Genomic DNA, 18,616 nt, shown 5'->3' with positions numbered 1-18,616 from the left:
AGTTGTTCTGGAATGTCGGTAGGGTTATTCAGCTGCCTTTTGAAAGTGGCTGTGAGACGGGGTGGCTGGGGGTGTGGGGGATTGTTGGACTGAAGGCCTAGATGTTGTGAAATAGGTCTCAGGAGAGGTCTTCTAGCTTTCCAGGCAGTACCCCCACAAGGCTGGCAAGAAGCCCTCGTGGGCTTGTGTCCACACAGTGCTGGCTAGGTTTGCTGAATGTCAGAGGAGGAAGAGACTGAAAGCACCATGTCATCCAAGCCCTCTGACAAGGGTGAATGGGAGAGGAAACTGAGGCTCAGTGGAGTGAAATGACTTATCTGAGGTCACATGGTTGGTTAGTGGCAGACCTAGAATCAAACCCATTTACTGATTTCTAGTGTCTGTTCCGACACAGCGTGTCCCCCTGTTCAGTGCTTGGGTGGAAACATACACAAAGCTCCAGAGGGTGGTGGGGCACATTCCAGGGTGTTTGGAAGGGTGCTCAGCCTGCCCTTTGGCCAGCATGAGGGAGGAAGCTGAAAGTGATAGAACAGGCTCTGGTTAGTGACCTGACATCATGGGATTTTCCCAAGCTTGTGAAGTTTGCTGCTGCTGCTGCTAAGTCGCTTCAGTAGTGTCCGACTCTGTGCGACCCCATAGACAGCAGCCCAGCAGGCTCCGCCGTCCCTGGGATTCTCCAGGCAAGAACACTGGAATGGGTCGCCATTCCCTTCTCCAATGCATGAAAGTGAAAAGTGAAAGTGAAGTTGCTCAGTCGTGTCCGACTCGTCGAGACCCTATGGACTACGGCCTACCAGGCTTTTCTGTCCATGGGATTTTCCAGGCAAGAGTACTGGAGTGGGGTGCCATTGCCTTCTCCCTTGTGAAGTTTATTCATAGTTAATTTATCCAGGAACTGTTTATAGAACATCTTACAATAATAGCTAACATTTATCGTGCACTTACCCTATGGCAGGCGCCGTACCTGTGTTTTACAGGTACTGCCTTATATTGTCCTGTAGAACACCCTTGTGAATATGACGAAGCAAGGCCTGGAGAGTTTAGGTCACTTGCCCTGGTAACTAGCTAGTAAGAGGCAATGCTGAGCTGTGGTCTCAGCTCATCTGTGCTCTTAGCTCCTACTCTCTGTTCTCTCCCTGTATCCTCCCCTATCACCTTGGTGGCCAGCCTCAGATTGGGTGCTGGAAATAGAGGGGAAAGGAGATACACATAATCCCTGCTGTCATGGGTCTCACACTCCAGCAGTGTCTTAACACAGTGGCTTCCAAACTGTTTGGACCCTGACTCACAGAAAGTACATCGTCTTCCTTTCTTTCTTTTTTATTGGAGTATTATTGCTTTACAATGTTGTGTTAGTTTTTGCTGCACAATGAAGTGAATCAGTTATATATATACATATATCCCTTCTCTCTTGGCCTCCCTCCCACCCACCCCTCACTGCTGAGTGCTGAGTTGAGCTTCCTGTGCTTTATGGGTTCCTACCAGCTATCTGTTTTACACATGGTAGTGTATATGTCAATCCTACTCTCCCAATTTGTTCCACCCTCTGCTCCCCCAACTGTGTCAGCATGTCTGTTCTCTATGTTTGCATCTCTATTCCTGCCCTGGAAATTAGTTCATCTGGACCATCTTTCTAGATTCTACATATATGCATTGATATATGATATTTGTTTTTCTCTTACTTCACTCTGTATGACAGGCTCTAGGTCCATCCATATCCCTACAAATGACCCAATTTTGTTTCTTTTTATGTCTGAGTAATATTCCACAGTATATGTATACCATATTTATTATACAATTTATACCCCACTTCCCAATATATAAACCTTTCACAAAATAATATTTACTTTTGCTACATATATACTTTGATACTTTCTATTCTGTTATGTTGTTATTGTTTAGTTGCTAAGTTGTTTCTGACTCTTTTGGGACACAGTGGACTGTAGCCCACCAGGCTCCTCTATCCATGGGATTCCCCAGCAAGAATGCTGGAGTGGGTCACTCTTTCATTCTCCAGGGGATCTTCCTGACCCAGTGATCAAACTCCTGTATTGCAGGCAGATTCTTTACCACTGAGCCACCTGGGAAGCCATTCTATTATGTTGTATTTTACTTAATTAATGGGTGGTTGAAACCTACTATGTTGATTTTTCCAACTCACAGGTAGGTTGCATTTTACAGTTTGAAAAACTGCCCAGTAGGCATCTTATTGTACTGCCCGTCTTCTTACCTGCCAATCCAAGAACAGACACTCACCTAACCTTTCTGATGCCTCAATTTCCCCATTCTGTACAACAGGCCTAGGTACTGTCTTAGGAAGGACCACATGCGTTCATTGATGTTGGTTTAGCTCCTAAGTGCTGGGTAAGCTCTAGGCGGTCGGGAGGTGGCAGAGGCTGCAGGAAGCAAAGAGCCACCATTGGTCTGATCACTGACTTGCCCCTGGACCTCTGTCTTACAGGCGCTGCCTCCAGGCTCGCCCCGCTGTAACCTGAAGGAGAACCTACTGAAGGATAACTGCCACCCGGAGTCCATCGAGTTCCCGATCAGCGAGGCCAGAATCCTGGAGGCCAGGCCCCTCAGTGACAAGGGCACTGGGGACAGCTCCCAGATTACCCAAGTCAGTCCCCAGAGGATTGCCCTCCGTCTACGGCCAGGTAGGGAGCCTGTGGACGTGGCTCACGAGGAAATTGTGGTGGGAAGAGAAGGATGTGGGGGGAGGTGTGAGCAGGAGAATGGAAGAAAATGGAAGGCTTGGGGGCCTGGAGTCCGAAGATCGGAGTTTGAATCTTGACTCTTCCATAGATTAGCTATTTGACCTTGGGAGAGTTAGTTAACCTGGCTAACATTGTAATGTTTAGTTGCTAGGTTGTGTCCCACTCTTTGTGACCCCATGTAGCCCACCAGGCTCCTGCGTCCATGGGATTTTCCAGGCAAGAGTACTGGAGTGGATTGCCATAAAAATGCCTGTTTCTTGTTTTCCTCAATGTCTGTTTTGCCCAGTACATAGCTTTCTCTTGGGGCTCAAATGATATATAAGATGAGGAAGCAGTTTATAAGCCCCCTTTCCATGTGAGATTGAGGCAAGGCCATGTATAGGGGCAGAGAAAATAGGGGCAGGAGACCTTCAGAGGGGTAAGGATTAGGCTAAGAGACAGGCTTTTCGAAGCACTGATATTGACTTTCCAATTAAATCAAGAATTTAAGAAAGAGCGTTTTATGTGCAAGGCATGTGTCGGGTACTGTGCGATTCAGAGAAGAGTGGAACACAGTTCCTCTCTTTACAGAGTCTGGGGTGTAGTAACTGCCAACACTTCTGTGATCCTGGGTGGTAAACCCTTGGCACCCAGGGATGAGACAGATGGGGATTTAGAGACAGTGAAGACTTTTAGAATGGAAAAGAAGAGGTTAAAAATAGGAGAGTTAAAAGATTGAAAGAGTAATAGAATCGCAAGGGGAGAGGAAGAGGAACCAGGGCTTTCAAGTTTGGTTTGCTCAAGAAGTTACTTCAGGGAATTCCCTGGTGGTCCAGTGGTTAGGACTTGTTACTTTTATTGTGGTGGCCTGGGTTTAGTCCCTGGTTAGGGAACTAAGATCCCATAAGCCACATGGCACAGCAAAAAAAAAAAAAAAAAATTTGCTTCATCCTAAATATGTCCAAAGGCTTCCCTGATAGCTCAGCTAGTAAGGAATCCACCTGCAATGCAGGAGACTCCGGTTCCATTCCTGGGTCAGGAAGATCCCCTGGAGAAGGGATAGGCTACCCACTCCAGTATTCATGGGCTTCCCTGGTGGCTTAGATGGTAAAGAATCTGCCTGTAGGAGACCTGGGTTTGATTTCTGGGTTGGGAAGATCCCCTGGAGGAGGACACGGCAACCCACTCAAGTATTCTTGCCTGGAGAATCCCATGGGCAGAGGATCCTGGCAGGCTGTAGTCCATGGGGTGGCAAAGAGTCGGACACCACTGAGTGACTAAGCACAGCGCAGCCCAGAAAATATGTCCAAATCTGCTTAAGTCTTAGAGGAAGAAGAGGAGAAGACTTAATGTCCTTCTGCCTTACAGATGATTCGAAGATTTTCTCCATCCAAGTTCGGCAGGTGGAAGATTACCCTGTGGACATCTACTACTTAATGGACTTGTCTTACTCCATGAAGGATGACCTGCGGAACATCCAGAACCTGGGTACCAAGCTGGCCTCCCAGATGCGTAAGCTCACCAGTAACCTGCGGATTGGCTTCGGGGCCTTTGTGGACAAGCCCGTGTCACCATACATGTATATTTCTCCACCAGAGGCTATCAGAAACCCTTGCTATGAGTAAGTCTCTCCTGTAGAAGCCAGGATAGCATCTCTTCCCATTGCCCCAGATATGCCCAAGTCCTGCTTCTTATTTCTACCTCCAAGTTGGCTTCGTTGGCTGCCTTCTGGCCAAATTGTTTCTCCTCTTTACCAAGGTCTCCCTGTCTGGCAAGCGGGCCGACCCACTTACTGTGTTAATAGATAATAATAAACCAAAATTGTTAATTATAAACAAAGCTATTTGGAGACCTAGAAAGGAAATTCATTAGCTTCCTGGTCTAGGTCACAAATAAATAGTAGACAAGAGAGAATAAAAGAGAAATGAGACCAAATGTAGAGAGAGAACTTTATGGATAAGTAAACAGAGGAATTATGATTTCAGAATGATCGATTCCATTGTTATTGTCCTCCTTATCTAGAAGATGGGCCCTACAGAGTTAAAATGCAAGGAATTAAGTCCTAGAGGAATATAAAAGAGTGGAAGTGATATTTATTGAATCATCTAGCATAAATGGATGTGTCCCTACTTTGAGACTTTGGCTTACAACTAAATGGTTTATTTATTTAATTGGTGGTGAGACTATGCAGGTTCATGGACTATAATTTAAAATAATGGTTATCAAGTCTGTCAGGGTACAGCTTTACTTTTTAGATTTGAGAGTTATGTGGGTTGTAAGTTTACCCAGTAAGGATGTCAACCATGAGTTAAATAAACCAATGGAGTGGGGACAGAAAAAAAAAAAACTGTGTCCTGTTTGACACAGATCTATCAATTTATTGATAGCTCAGAGACATAAAGTTATTGATGAACTTTTGCTTATTTTTATGTTAATGTTACTTTAGAGAAGTGTTGAGTATAAGATGTTAGCAATAGCAACCAAAGCCTCACTCTGATCTGAGAACCTTCCCCATGTTAACTCACTTAAACCTTACAAGTACAAGATGCTTGCTCCTTGGAAGAAAAGCTATGACAAACCTAGACAGTGCATAAAAAAGCAGAGACATTACTTTGCCATCAAAGGTCCGTATAGTCAAAAAAATCTGTATAATCAAAGCTACGGTTTTCCAGTAGTCATGTATGGATGTGAGAGTTGGTCCATAAAGAAGGCTGAGTGCTGAAGAATTGATGCTTTCAAACTGTGGTGTTGGAGAAGACTCTTGAGTCCTTTGGACTGCAAGGAGATCAAACCTGTCAATCCTAAAGGAAATCAGTCCTGAATATTCATTGGAAGGACTGATGCTGAAGCTCCAATACTTTGGTACCTGATGCGAAGAGCTGACTCATTGGAAAAGACCATGATGCTGGGAAAGATTGAAGGCAGGAGGAGAAGGGGACAGCAAGGAATTTGATGGTTGGATGGCATCACTGACTCAATGGGTATGAGTTTGAGCAAGCTCTGGGAGTTGGTGGTGGACAGGGAGGCCTGGTGTGCTGCAGTCCATGGGGCTGCAAAGAGTTGGACACAACTGAGTGACTGAACAACAAGGCTTCACAACAACCCTTACTAGCTATCATGTCCCCATTTGTTTTATATGTTAGGTATAAAGAAGCTTGCCTAGGGGTCCATGACTAGTAAGTCAAGGAACTGGGATTTGAATCAAGGCAGTCTGGTTCCACAGTTCACTCTCTTATCCTTTGAGTTAGGTAGAGGTTAGTTCAATGTGATGCCTAGGTAATTTGAAGGGTTTAGTGTCTAAACTCTCTGGATGTTTCTAGCTTCATACAACTGGACTGGGTATACCACTTTCCACACCTCTCTCCCTCTTTTTCCTCCCACTCCCCAGGCAGTCTTTTCTTCACCCCTATCCCTGGCTACACCACATGGCATGTGGGATCCCTTAGTTCCCTGACCAGGGATTGAACCTGCATTCCCTGTACTGGAAGCACTGGACTGCCAGGGAAGTCCCCCTCCCTGCAATCTTTTCTGTCAGATGTCTGTTTAAATCATCTCCTTCCCTCCCTAGTATGAAGGCTACCTGTTTGCCCATGTTTGGCTACAAACATGTGCTGACACTAACTGACCAGGTGACCCGCTTCAATGAGGAGGTGAAGAAGCAGAATGTGTCACGGAACCGAGATGCCCCAGAGGGTGGTTTTGATGCCATCATGCAGGCTACCGTCTGTGATGTGAGTTTGGAGGGTGTGGAGTGCCAGGTGTGGTTGATGCAGATCAAAATGGGGAGGAAGTAGTTCAACGGTGGGGATTTCTGGGTGAAATACAAGATAGGAACTAAGCAGAGCTTTGTACAGTATGAGCAACATGTTGCTGCTGATAAACAACCTCCGCTTGTATTTGCTCCCTGGCCAGAGCTGATATTTTTTTGAAACTTAGGGGACCCAGATGCTTACTGGGGAGAGCATCTCCCCACCTTCTCTGGAAGTATATCTGAGTCCAGGCTGGGTTCACTTAACCTCAGCAAAGTGGGCAGATGTTCAGGCAAGATTTCTTCTAGCCCAGCCCAGCTCTGCAGATGCAGGTGGGTTTCTGGATGGGCCGTGTGATTCTCATTGAAGAAGTTCTATTTGGAGACGAAGTAGGTGTCTTTCAGCTGCTTGAACTAGTGAGCTCTGAGACTGTTTTTCTAAGAGAACTGAAACTGCTGAGTTGGAAAGCTCCAGCTTGTGTTCCAAGGACTGGGACTGAGGCCATCCTCCAGCCCATGTCTAGCCCTTCAGATTGGGAACTCCTTGGGTCTTTGTTTTGTACCAGTGACGTAGCTAAAGTTGCTGTCTTTCACCTTTTTTTTTTTTTTTTCCAACAGGAGAAGATTGGCTGGAGGAATGATGCCTCCCACTTACTGGTGTTTACCACTGATGCCAAGACCCATATAGCGCTGGATGGAAGGCTGGCAGGCATTGTCCAGCCCAATGATGGGCAGTGTCATGTGGGCAGTGACAACCATTATTCTGCCTCCACCACCATGGTGAGATTCTTTTTTCCACTTATGGTTCCTATTCACTATGGCCAGGACTGCCCTAACTCAGGCAGAGTCTTCGTGTGAATATGAAAATGACAGGCCTTCCTCTGGGCAGGATACAGGGCTCTTTGCAGCCTGTCTTCGTCCAGGGTACAACCTGCATAACTATTAGAGATGGTCCTGGCTGGGGTCAGTGTTACTGCTATCCCCACTGCCTCCAGCACCAGCTGCAGCATCATGGCATCCAGAATGACCCAGAGGACTCTTATATGTTCAGCTGGAAAGCAGGGCCATCCTGTCATTGTGTACAAATTAGCCCCTTCTTGGAGGATCATGCTCTCTGTGGTTATTGGAAGAAGACAGAGGAAAAAGAGACAAAGACTGGCCAGACATGGCGAGCCAGTCCTGTGAGGAAAGGATAAAGAGCTTAGAGTCATTTAGCTGGAATACAAGGGCTAAAGGATGGTTTAGCTGATACATGAGAAGACTTTTTAAAGTTAAAAACTAAAAAAATTGTATTATTTTTTTTTATATGGAAAACCCTTAAAGATATTTTCTTTATTTATTTGGCTGCATTGGGTCTTAGTTGCAGCACTTAGATCTTCGATTTTCATTGCGGCATATGAACTCTTAGTTGCAGCATGTGGGATCTTAGTTCCCTGAGTGGGGATTGAACTCGGGGCCCCTGCATGGAGAGCCTGTTTTCTTAGCCACTGAACCACCAGGGAAGTCCCAAGAAGACTTTTTTTTTAAATTATTTTTTTTTTGAGGTAACGTTGGTTTATAGCATTATGTGTTTCACGGTGTACATCAGTATCTTTCTACTGCATACACTACACCATGCTGACCACCCCAAATTTAGTTTCCATCTGTCACCATACAATTGATCCTCTTTACGCATTTCATCCTCCTCCACCCCTTCCCCTCTGGTAACCACTACTCTGTATGAGAAGACTTCTTAGAAGTTGTTTTCTATGTCCACAGAAGGTAAAACAAAGGAAAGGAGTTTACATGGAAACAGGAGAAATTGCAGTAAACCATAAAGGAAATGTACAGACCTGCAGAATACTGATACTCTGAGTATATAGGGGGAGATGTGAACTCTTCATTTCTTAAAGACAACATAGCAACTACTCCATCTAGGTGGCTTAAATGTACACCTGTGTGAAGGCAGGAACCTGAGTTTCACAATCTCATGAGCTCCCTGAAAGGTCTAGGATTCCAGAGATACGTCGTCAGCACTGCCTTTTTGGCTTGAGTTTTTGATATCAGCCATATGCAGCCTGAGCACTACCAAGCAAGGGGTGAGTCTATAATGACTGACACCTAGTCTCTGCAGGGCCTTGGGGTTTCCCCAGTGTCTCAGCAGTAAAGAACCCACCTGCAATGCAGGAGATGCAGGAGATGTGGGTTCGATCCCTGGATTGGGAAGATCCCTTGCAGGAGAGTATGGCAACCCACTCCAGTATTCTTGCCTGGAGAATTCCATGGATGGAGGAGCCTGGTGGGCTACAGTCCATGGGGTAGCAAAGAATTAGACACAACTGAAGCGACTGAACACATACACACTAGGCATGCCCTTACTGGGGTTGGAGAATGTTAACATGACTATATAATGTCCTGCTCTTAGAGAGTTTTTGGTTTAGTCAAGAAAATATGGTACCAATAACAGAAGGTGCATGATTAATGCTAACTAGGTGAAACATTTGATAAAGGCTTTAGGTATTCAAAAGAAGAAAGCTCATCGTGAATTGGGGTGGTCAAGGAAGGCCTCCTGGAAAAGGTGAGACCTGAGCTGGAGGACCTAAGGAAGGAGGATTAACAAAAAGAAGTCCACTTCAGGTGGGAGAAAGACAGGGTTCCAGATCAGTGGTGAGTGAAAGGGGGAGAGAGGCTGCATGATGACTGGAAAGGAAGGTTGAGATCACCTGGCAGAGTACTGTGAACACCAAGCCAAGGCGTTTGTTAGGAGCCACAAAACAGGAGTAAGCTTCAAAACGACGAGGCCTGGCAGTACCTGGTCCAGGAAGCTGCTCCTTGGTGTGGATGCTTCAAATCTGAGTAGGAAGAAAGAGGTGTTTAGTTTTGATACTACAAGCCTGTATCTCTTCATCTATCCCGAGTTCACGCCTGAGTTTGTGTTTGCTTCTTATTGTCATGGGGTGAAAAAGTTAAAGCCCCACCACTGTCTGGGCCATGGCCCAAATCAACCAAGTCCTAAGGTTTAGAATCCAGGGATGTATGTGAATAGACTTCTTACTTCTTAACTAATCTCCACATCCTCCCTTTTTACAGGATTATCCCTCCTTGGGGCTGATGACTGAGAAGCTATCCCAGAAAAACATCAATTTGATCTTTGCAGTGACTGAAAGCGTAGTCAATCTCTACCAGGTGACCATACCTTCGGGGCTTCCTGGAGTGGGAGTGGGGTCTGTGATGGGTGGACCTATCTCAGGGAACCAACCCAGACTACCTTTGGCCATGGTCTCCAATCAGGAAAGACCTGGGAGCCAATGATTACTTTTGGTGAACCTCTCTCCTCCAACCTTGAACCTAGCAGGATGGGTGTATTGACGTTTGCAGTGGTGGAGGGGAGTAATTTAGTGGGAAGAGGGGTGTGAGAGGTTCTCTGTAATTTTTCTCAGGGCTGAAAAACTGCTAGATATATTCCTGGCAGTGATAAGTGAAATATCCCATCCCTCCCTCAATTTTCGTTTCAAGACCCTCCATCTATTTGGGGAGGGCTTTTGGAGACCACCACCTTTATCAGTCATCCCTAGACATCTTTGTCTTCTTTTCTAGAATTATAGTGAGCTCATCCCAGGGACCACAGTGGGGGTTCTGTCTACTGATTCCAGCAATGTTCTCCAGCTCATTGTGGATGCTTATGGGGTAAGCGTCTTACACTGGGAATGGACCTGCTAAGAGTCCACGGCACTTGGCATTACCCAGGAGGCCTCAGATTTGGGAGTCCTGGCAGCTAGTCCACTATGCAGCCTTGAGTGCCTTCTTATTCTTCCAGAGGCTAGGTGATAGGCAGCACTGGAGGAACGCAGCCTTCTGCAACAGAAATGGCTCAGGAGGGGATGGAGGGAGCCATAGGAACAACAGGGGAACTGCTTAGAGAAGGTGAAATGGAAAGAGACAATGGGGATGATGTTAAGGAGCAGGACCCTGAAACTGGGAGTGGGTACAGACTGAGGGAGAGCTGGGCTCCAACAACAGAGGAAAGAGGGAGCTGAATTATGGGGAAAGGGAGGCTGATGAAAAATTAGGTAGAAAGTGGTACTACCCAAGGCGACCAGTATCAGCACTCCTTTCTTGCAAGTCTGTGAGGTCTGCAGGAGGGCACAGCTGGTTTAGATTTTACCCAGACTCACCTAGACACAAGTGGAGAAAGAGCGAGAGCAGGTCTTGGGCTGGAAGGTTAGTAGGATACAGGCTCCTAGGAATGCTGTGGCAGCTGGCAGGTGGACCTCAGCATTTAGGTGAGGTGAGTCCAGGACCATCTGGTGGTTTTTGCTTGGGATGTAATTGGCCCCTACTTGTATCCTCTCAGCCCGTTTTCGTGCCTTCTTTTGCCCTTTCTTGCTCAGAAAATCCGCTCTAAAGTAGAGCTGGAAGTGCGTGACCTCCCCGAGGAGCTGTCCTTATCCTTCAACGCCACATGTCTCAACAATGAAGTCATCCCAGGCCTGAAGTCTTGTGTTGGACTCAAGATTGGAGACACGGTGAGGTGGGCTGGACAGGGGCTGACGCTGCGGCTCTCACCTTGGCCTGTGCTCCGGAACCTCTGTGGGCACCCACCCCTTCCTTCCCTGTACTTTCTTCCTGAACGTCCTTACAAGTCAGATGGAACGGAGCTGCCAGCCTTTGCCTCCGAGGCTTCTGTTACCTAAACTTTCTCCGTTAAGTAACTTCCCCATCAGGATTTTTTAAAAACTTGCATTTAGGTGACTGTTTATGCACAGCCGATTGCAGACAATATTTCTTGCCTTCAGCCCCTTACCGGTCTCCACCCTCCTCTAAAGTAATGCCTTTCTTTGCTTCACAACGTAACTGGAAATGTCATCTGTAAATATTTATTGAGCCCTGACTTCGTGCCAGGCATTGTCCTAGCTGCTGAAGATTTGGCAGCAAACAGAACAGGTGAAAATACCCAGCATGGAATTTCAGAATGCAAATGTTCATTCTGCCTCCTTAGTCCCTCTGCGGCTTTCCTTCCCTAGTGGTGGTTCTCCTTGGCTTCTGCCTTAGGAGAGAGGGATGGTGAAAGGGGTGGGAAGAAGAGAGGGGCTTATCTATAGTTGTGTCATCCATGTCTGTATCATTTAATGTCTATACCCATCCCTCTTTCTGTCTATACTGTCGGCACGGGTGCACACACCTTAGTAAGAAACGTTGGCCTGAAACATGTTTGATTGCACAAGTGATGAAATGTCATATGGAAATTGAACAGGGACCTCCCTGGTGGTCTAGTGGTTGTCACTCTGTGCTTCCTCTGCAGGGCTCACGGTTTCGATCCCTGGTTGGGGAATTAAGATCTTGCATGCTGCAAGGCAGGACCAAAATAAATAAATAAATAAAAATAAACTATAAAGAAATTGAACAGTAGGCCTTGAGCCTGCGGTTGTCACTACGTGACACTGTATGGGTTAGAGTTACCATTGTTGTTTAGTTGCTGTCATGTCTGATTCTTTTGTGACCCCATTGACTGTAGCCCCGCCAGACTCGTCTGTCCATGGGATTTCCCAGGCCAGAATACTGAAGTGGGTTGTCATTTCCTTCTCCAGGGGATCTTCTCCACCCAGGGACTGAACCCATGTCTCTTGCATCTCCTATATTGGCAGGCAGATTCTTTACCACTGAGCCACCTGGGAAGCCCCAGGGTTACCATACAATGCCACAAAATAGTGCTTTGTGTACCTTGATATTATGTAATCAGCTAGCTTAGTTGGCCAAGGCAGAGTGTTTATAAGATCATAGGTTCTGCTCTGCTTGAACTGGTTTATTTTTTTTTATAAAATACTATCTCGTGATTATAAGTCATGTCTACACCCAGCCAGCAGGTCACAATGCACAACTGTCCCCAGGTTCTTGCTTTGGCTTTGCAGACCCTGGTAGTGGCAAAGCTGAGGAACTTTGGCTTGCGGGGGACAGGACACCCAGTTTGAGTATTCCTGGGCAGGGCAGGGAACAGCTTCTTTCCCTCCAGGGCTGGAGTGTCAACAGGGTCCCCTGTGTCTGAACACGATCTTACTTTCCATCCAGGTGAGCTTCAGCATTGAGGCCAAAGTGCGTGGCTGTCCCCAGAAGAAGGAGAAGTCCTTCACCATCAAGCCTGTGGGCTTCAAAGACAGCCTCACCGTGCAGGTCACTTTCGACTGTGACTGTGCCTGCCAGGCCGAGGCTGAGCCTTTTAGCCACCGCTGCAACAATGGCAATGGGACCTTTGAGTGTGGGGTGTGCCGCTGTGGGCCTGGCTGGCTGGGGTCCCAGTGCGAGTGCTCGGAAGAGGACTACCGCCCCTCGCAGCAGGACGAGTGCAGCCCCCGGGAGGGCCAGCCCATCTGCAGCCAGCGGGGCGAGTGTCTCTGCGGCCAGTGCGTCTGCCACAGCAGTGACTTTGGCAAGATCACGGGCAAGTACTGCGAGTGTGATGACTTCTCCTGTGTCCGCTACAAGGGGGAGATGTGCTCAGGTGAGTGGAACTGCACATGCCTTCCGTCCTGGTACCCACACACACTCACGCATCTGCAGCCTCTGGGAATGGAGGCAGGCTAGGGCTTGAGGTGGGCACAGGGTGGCTCGGGGCAGAGGGAGCCGATGGTGTTCCGCTCCAAGGGCAGAAAACAGAAGCGAGGTTCTCTTTAATTCCCCTCAGCTCCCTCTGTCCTTTCTCGAGGGACACAAGGAAGGAAATGAGTGTCTGATTTCAGGGGGCTTCTCTCTTAAAAGAGGGTGGGAAAGAGTGGGGAAAATTGAAAGTGAAGATAGTTTTTTTCTTTTCTTTCATTTGCCCTTCAGCTCACATTTTAAGTCCCTGGTTTCTACTGTTGGTATATTATTACTTTTTGTACTCTACATCTCTACAGTCCAAAATGGTGGCTATTTAAATTTAAATGGATCAACTTTAATTAAAGCTTAGGTACAAAGTTTAAATCAAATTAAATAAAAAAAATTAGTTTCTGTGTTCCTCAGGAGCCTGTGGCTAGTTGCCCCCATATTGCACAGCACAGATGTTTTTTGGGGGTGCTGCCACAGACAGTCCCAGACTGCAGGCTGGGGATTATGAGTTTGAATCCTCCTACCTGCAGGATACTGAATTGTTGTCTACCTCCTTACAAAATTCAGTAAAATCTTGAGGCCCATGATAATCTCAAGCTGGTTTCTCCTTACCCCATAGCCCACTCCTGGGGTACTTCCCCAGCTAGAAGTCCAACTAAGTTAACCTAATCCTTATCTCCAGACACACTGACAACACTCCCAGAGGCAGTTAGGCAGTCTGAGCTGTTCCTGAGCACTAGGGATACATTTTTGCTGGGCTGTAGTCACTGTGGCTTAATCCCCATTGTGAGAGATAGACTGAAGATATCTGCAGTTTGGTTGGGACCAGTTTGCAGTTGTATTGTGTGGCCAATCGAACAGAGATTATCATTGGCTTCTGGGGTGATCAAACCTATGACCCAGATTGGCTTCACTTGCCCTGGGGTTCTAACCAGCAGAGCTAATCTACCCAGGTGTTCACTTTAACATTGGCCTTTAGGAAAGCTTGATGAGAAAGGTAAACATGTGTCATTCTAAAGCATACCCAAGTAATATAAAAATGGCTTCTATCTATTACCTGTAACATTGTTTACTCAAGTCAACAAAATTTGAGAGACTGGAGAAAAATGATATCAGAGAAAGGGAATACTGTTCCTAGAATGTTAAAATCTTCAATTTGCGGTAATATTTTATAGCATTTGAGACTGATCAAATTAAATATCTTCTTATAACAAAAAATTGATATGAGAGAGATTAGGGGAAAGAGAGATCAGATATGCACGGACACGCAGACACACCCAGCAATTTGAATTCAGGAGTGAGGCAGGAGTTTCGGTTCCTTCTCACATCCGGGATCTAATGCCTGATGATCTGAGGTGGAGCTGATGGGTTAATAATAGAAATAAAGGGCAGAATAAATGGAGTGCTCCTGAATCATCCCCAAACCATCCCCCCCAACCCCAGTCCATGGAAAAATTGTCTTCTGTGAAACACATCCCTGGTGCCAAAACGGTTGGGGACTGCTGCCTTCTAATATTTAATAGTATTTATGTTGTATCCAGGGCTTCCCTGGTGGCTCAGACAGTAAAGAATCCACCTGCAAGGCAGGAGACCTGGATTCGATCCCTGGTTTGGGAAGATCCCCTGGAGGAGGGCATGGCAACAGACTCCAGTATTCTTGCCTGGAGAATCCCATGGACAGAGGAGCCTGGTGGGCTACAGTCCACGGGGTTGCAAAGAGTTGGACACTACTGAGCGACTAAGCACACACACATCATATTCAAGGCACGAAAGGGAATGGTTAAGTTTGACATGGGAGACACATGAGGAAAAGGTTGGGACTGAGGGAAAAAAAGTTCCCCCCAGGAGAGGCTTACACATAGACCACAACGGCACCAGGGTGGGAGGAAGGCCTGCTGCTACTCTATGGGCTGATTGTTCCTGGTCTGATGTGGGACATGTGGGAGGGATCCCAGCCAGAGTGTGTTTCCTTTGGCTGCCCGCCCCACTGAAGCCGCAGAACAAAGCCCCGGGTCAGCAGCCCTTATTCCTGCCTCCCAGCCGCGCAGGAACAGCTCGTCCCCATTGAGCTCCAGCCCATCACACGAGGGAAGCCCAGGCAGCCGCTGCAGCTCTGAGGCCTCCCTCTCCCTTCCTGCCACCGTGTTGGGTGCCCGCCGACCTCAGGTCTGGACCCTCTGGTGCCGTTATCACATCCTCCAGGGACACATGCTCGCTGAACACCTGCTCTGTGCCAGGCCCTCGGTCCATATGGGTACAAAGGGGTCATGTGTGGTTCCTGACTGGGCAGGGCTTATAGCCCAGCTCATCCTTGTCCCTCCCTGCCTAGAGCTGCTGGCCTGGTCTGTTCTTTGCTCAAGCAGGGGCTCGGGAGCGCAATGACTTGGCCATGGTCCCAACCCCTGGCTGTCCCTGTCCCCTCCTCCCCACTGGAGGCATGGTCTTTGTGGTTGCATGGTATCAGCACCCCTCAAATGTCAGGGCGTGCATCCCTGTCCTCAAGGGATTCTTCCCCTGTCACATCAAGGTTTTTTTTCCAGAAACTTTCCTCAAGCAGGATACATTATTGATATATAATCCTAAAGAATGTAGAGGGAAAAAAAGTTTGTCCTTTCCTCCTCCTTGAGAATTCCAGATCCCTGTCTCCTTGGGGACCCCCGGACTTCTTATCAACCTGCCTAGGAATTGACTCTCTCACATGAACGCTGATCAGGCACCCATGTGAGCCAGGTTCTATGCTGTGTGACATAGTGTTGTGGGATAGAGAGGCAGGAATAAGGGACTTCCTTGGTGGTTCAGTTTTTGGATTCCAAACTCCCAATACAGGGCGGCCTGGGTTCGATCCCTGGTCAGGGAACTAGATCTCGCATGCTGCAACTAAGAGTCTTCATGCCGCAGCTATGACCTGGCACAGCCAAAAAAAGAAAAGGAGAGAGAGAAGCATGAACAAGACAGTTTTGTCATAAACTTACCCAAGGAGAATTCACAGCACAAGGCAGAACCTGCCAGATCCCAGAAGTGAAGTGTCCTCAGTGAGTGTTATAGAGACTCACTGAATGTTAGCGAGACTCACTGTGGACAGGGGAGCCCTGGGGGGCTTCATGGAGGAGGTGGGAAGTCAGAGAAAGGGCTGGCCCATAGAGGAGGGCAGCGGAGTGATGTGTCAGCCCAGAAGGTCAAACTGTATGGGGGAGTGGCTGCCTGACCTCTGACCTGAGACCCCTGCTTCTCCCTTTCCTTCCCCTCCCCCACACCTCCCGGGCCACCTTCTTCTCTCCCTTCTTCCTCTTTCTCATGTTTTTTCTTTGTTTCCCACCCTCCTCCCCTGACTTTCCTGTGAACCCCTTTTGCTGGAGGGACGCCAGTCCTGTGACATTACTGCACTTTGGTTTCCTTTTAAAGCTTGACCCTGCCGGGGCCTTGGAGCCAGCCTGCTGGCGCTGGCCTGCCACTATCCACTTCCAGCCTCACTCCCGGGCTGGCCTGCAGGCCGTCTTCTCAAAGATCACTTTGTTTAGCCTCACAAAGGAAACACTATGAGACAAGGGTTTCTGAGGAGACTGAGGCCTCTGAGTGCTGCCAGGCCTCTGTGGGGTCCGCTTTTCCTTATCCAGGAGGCATGGTCAAAAGCTGGGTGTAGTGGACACTGTGGGGGTCCCACTCTGCTGGCTGGCTCACCCACCCCCTGCCGCTGGTAGGGCTGCTGGGAATACCTCACAGTTGTGCCTTCTCTGGAGAATTATTTTCAGCTGACAAGAGCTGGATGGCCCTCAGACCTTGGCTAATGACTGGTGGACAAGGGGTTACACACAAGGCCAGTCCCTTTGCCTCAAGCTTGCTGTGGTGCCAGTCATGCCCATCAGCCTGCCGTGGGATCAAGCTGAGGGGAGTTGTCAGGCTGAGACCACATTCCTGCCAGCTCTTTTTTGATGTGGACCATTTTTAAAGTCTTTATTGACTTTGTTACAGTATTGCTTTTTGGCCAGGAGCATGTGGGATCTTAGCTCCCCAAACAGGGATTGAACCCGCTCTCCTGCTTTGGAAGGCGATATCTTAACCACTGGACCGCCAGGGAAGTCCCCCTGCGAGCATTTGACTCCTGCCCTGTCCTGCTTCCCTCCTTCCCTTCTGCGTCCCCAGGAAATCTCTGGGACAAGAATCCTCACCACAAGTCATGCTTATAGGGAACCCAACCTCAAAATGCAGTCTATCTTCTTTCCTCATCCTTCTACCAACCCAGTATCTCTACTCTCTAGATCAGGGGTCCCTGATCTTTGGGATATAAGGCCTGATGATAGAAATAAAGTGCAGAATAAATGTACCAGGCTTGGATAATCACGAAACCATCCTTCTACCCCAGCCTGTGGAAAAATTGTCTTCCACGAAAACATGATGTCTTCTACTTTTGACCATAGTGCCCAAAAGACTGGGGACAGCTACTCTAGATGCATTAGGTTGGCTGAAAGTTCATTTGGGTTTTTACCATAAGATGATATGGAAAAACCCCAATGAGCTGTTTGGCCAACCCAATATTTGGCAGCTGGGGTAACTGAGGTTATGTTTCCCATCCTTCTTGGGAAACAGACACACACAGTGAAGGTGTGTCTGAGCCTTGAATGCCAGTGTGGTTCCTAGAGGATTATTGCTGGTATCGCTCACCCTTTAGTGGATGATACCAGCCAGAGGGACCTATAGTGGCCAAGAGATATTAATCAGACCCACTGGGTCACTGGGTAGCAGGGGCTCTGCCAGCTCATTGCTATTTGAGCCTGGCTGTGTACCATCCTCTCCTCCACCATCTTGAGGCCCATCTGCTCACACAATGGCTTGGTTTTCAGATCAATTCATGTTACTTCCCCTTTGCTCCCTGCCTTTCCTCTGATTAACAATCAGATTTTTATTATTCATCCACTTCTTCCTGATTCAGAGTCCTGGAGAATGAGTCACCTTTCTGCAGGATTTAGGAGCCAAGTTTTAAAGCCTTGGTAAATGAATATTAGGGGAATATAGTGTTGAGAGTTAATGCCTACATTTAAGCAGTCTCACCCCTACCCTCACCCCATCTCTCTCTCCTGTTCCTATACTCAGGTAGGGAAGCAAATAAGTCTTTCCTAGTAAGGCTGGTGGCTCTTTGCAAACTATGATAATACAATGAACGGCATATGTTGGTGAAGGTTTATGTGTATTTTCTAGGAATTTAACTAGAGGAGGTAAGATCTATGATAGTAGAGATCTTTCCTGTCTTTTTCACTGTTGAGTCCCCAGTGCTCAAGATGTGGTATGAGCTCAGTAAATATTTGTTGAATGAATAGATAAATAAGAAATTGCATTAGTTGTACACCTACTGTGTATCATATTTTATACTAATCACTATTGATGGAAAAATGAATGTAATATGTGCTCCCCCATCAGGGAGCTCACAATACAGAAAGAAACAGATAAGCAAGCAAATGGGTTGAACATCAGGGTTGAAATAAAGGTATCTATAAGTACTGGGAGAGTACATGGGCTGACAGTTGATTTGGCTTGGAGAGGTCAGAAAAAAGTTACAGAGGGGAAGGAACACTGGAGTTGGGCTTTAAAGGATGAGTAGGAGTTCGGTAGTGGTCTC

At 47.4% G+C, this 18,616-nt stretch overlaps 1 protein-coding gene across 2 annotated transcripts in view; it reads left to right on the top strand.

Moving 5' to 3' along the window:
• ITGB3 (integrin subunit beta 3) overlaps positions 1 to 18,616 on the top strand; it is a 61,403-nt gene that overhangs the window by 27,188 nt on the left and 15,599 nt on the right. For both annotated transcript variants that reach the window (XM_055575597.1, XM_055575598.1), the window contains 8 exons: positions 2,462 to 2,657; positions 4,065 to 4,317; positions 6,265 to 6,427; positions 7,063 to 7,224; positions 9,514 to 9,609; positions 10,021 to 10,110; positions 10,815 to 10,954; positions 12,495 to 12,919. In XM_055575597.1, the coding sequence (XP_055431572.1) occupies positions 2,462 to 2,657; positions 4,065 to 4,317; positions 6,265 to 6,427; positions 7,063 to 7,224; positions 9,514 to 9,609; positions 10,021 to 10,110; positions 10,815 to 10,954; positions 12,495 to 12,919 (1,525 nt within the window). The remainder of the gene's footprint in view (positions 1 to 2,461; positions 2,658 to 4,064; positions 4,318 to 6,264; positions 6,428 to 7,062; positions 7,225 to 9,513; positions 9,610 to 10,020; positions 10,111 to 10,814; positions 10,955 to 12,494; positions 12,920 to 18,616) is intronic.

Source organism: Bubalus kerabau, chromosome 4 (assembly GCF_029407905.1).
Source record: "Bubalus kerabau isolate K-KA32 ecotype Philippines breed swamp buffalo chromosome 4, PCC_UOA_SB_1v2, whole genome shotgun sequence".
In the NCBI taxonomy this organism is placed as follows: domain Eukaryota; kingdom Metazoa; phylum Chordata; class Mammalia; order Artiodactyla; family Bovidae; genus Bubalus; species Bubalus kerabau.
The sequence above is the reverse complement of the archived record's forward strand: the minus strand, read 5'-3'. Positions and strand labels throughout refer to the sequence as shown.